At 34.1% G+C, this 2,053-nt stretch overlaps 1 protein-coding gene across 1 annotated transcript; it reads right to left on the reverse strand.

The window, feature by feature from the left end:
- Positions 1-1,454: 1,454 nt before the first annotated feature.
- RHIMIDRAFT_254238 (uncharacterized protein) lies at positions 1,455-1,950 on the reverse strand (the record flags this gene model as incomplete). Its single annotated transcript, XM_023611080.1, has 2 exons — positions 1,731-1,950; positions 1,455-1,494 (listed from the first exon to the last, which is right to left on the reverse strand). Coding segments are annotated over exons 1-2 (204 nt in total), but the record flags the coding sequence as incomplete, so codon positions are not given.
- Between the last annotated feature and the right edge of the window lie 103 nt (positions 1,951-2,053).

The following is a 2,053-nucleotide window of genomic DNA, read 5'->3' on the forward strand; positions in this document are numbered from 1 at the left end:
CCTCAAGTCTTACAAAAGACTACGAACACACAAACTTCTATTTTTATTATAGCTCACTCAAGCCAATGCCTACAAAATTAAATGATAAGCAAAAAAAAAAAAGTTACTGTATAATGTCACGATTAAACGTGAACTCTTGCATAATGTTGACGTTCCTGCGCATCCCTTAATTAAGAGCTCGATAATTTAAGCTGATTCTTTTAATATATTACATTCCTAATTTTTGTATAAATATCCACTCGTCTTTATCTAATAAAGCTTCAGTCAATTACCACAGTATAACTTCTGTCCTTAGATCTTATTAGTCTATTCTTGTCCTTTCTTATCTTTGTAAGTCCTACCTCCTCTAGATCATCTTGCAAACCCTTAACGCCACCCTCTTTTGTCTTTCCTATAGTTGTACCATCCAGTATCTTAGTTCTTGTCCGGTTCTATTCCTCTCCTTCTTCCTCCGCTGAACAATACAACTTATTACATATAGTTACAAAAATATAGGAGCTTGTCTCCGATGCCGCCATAAGGCAACAGTATGATGGCTAACACTGTTGAGAAGTACAATATCATCACAGTGCGATTTTTTTTACTTATATTTATTCATATAATAATCCAATATTGTTTTTGAAATAAAGGTCAAAATAATCACCTCACGTTGATTTTCTTACAGAACCTTCTCGTAATAAAGATTTTTTAAACTTTCTTTTCTTTTTACTTTTCAATACAAACTTATCATCTTTCATCATATATAATCAGGATCTAGTGGTCATTAACGCGAAATACAATAATCAATTATTACTCTGCTTTATTCTTTTTATTTCGAACCAATCTTAAATTTTTTAAACTTGCCAAAGTCATAAACTAAAAATATCAACATAAATAACCCTCTTTTCTCCTCTCTTCCATTGTTGCATTTAATAGGATATTAAATTACTTGGAGCCACAATATTTTTTTTCTTAGAAACTTTTCTGTATCCTTTTATATTACCTTAGGCTAATTAATCATGCAAGATATGATACCACTTGAATAATTAAGTATAAATAATTTTTTTTGACTTAAAGCAAGCCAGATACTCTTGTAGCCTACAAAAACAGTTCTTGAACAAAAGACAGCATAAAGATGCAAATACTAATTTTACTTTTGTTATGACGTATAACTAAAATATTATCGTCGTTACATTTGGTTTAAAATCCGATTTATTGTTCCGTTAAATGATCCTTAGTTACAACAGCGACCAGGGGGAATATAAATGCACACATATTTTTGTGATAGGGTAACTCTCTCAACAGATAAAACAAACAAGGAAATATTTTGAAATGCTTCATTAGGAGAAAGTTAGATGAAGAACAAATTACATGGAATAAAGGACTCTATTTATACTTTTTTAGATGCACGACTTTTGAGGAGATCTTTTATCGAGTTAATACTGCTCATTGGTTAATGTTATGTAAACACGAATATATGAAGTGTTGAACACATTACACGAGTAAGTGATCTTGGTTGTTATCAGTCTTTTCTTTATTATTTCGAACTTGTGCTACAATAAAAGACAATAAAATAATTGAAATAAAAAAATACTTGATCTTCATCTTCTTGAATGAGACCGGGAAACAAAGCAGAGACAAGAAAGGGACGAGGAGGGTGGGAACAACCAAGATCACTTACTCGTGTAATGTGTTCAACGCTTCATATATTCGTGTTTACATAACATTACACTTCGTAAGACGTGATCTTGGTTGTTGATCCAGAGTAGATACACTAAAATTTGTAGAAGTAGCTGAGGACAGACGATAATGGTGTTCAAAGATATCGCGGGAAGACCAGGAGCCATGGGCGACAATGTTGTCAACGGAGACGCCCGCTTGTGCCGCAAGAGTGGCAGCTAGTCCACGAGCCTTAGGTACAGGAGCTTGAGCGGATCTACCAACCTTGGTCATTATCTGCTTGATGTACTTAGAGATACGTTCGGCAGCGATGGGTGTGTTGTGGTTCTGTAGGGAGCGGAGGAGCTTATTCAATTTTATTGTTGGGAACAAAGGGTGAGCAGTGCGACAGTCT

This window comes from Rhizopus microsporus, assembly GCF_002708625.1.
Source record: "Rhizopus microsporus ATCC 52813 unplaced genomic scaffold scaffold_1, whole genome shotgun sequence".
NCBI classification, from domain to species: domain Eukaryota; kingdom Fungi; phylum Mucoromycota; class Mucoromycetes; order Mucorales; family Rhizopodaceae; genus Rhizopus; species Rhizopus microsporus.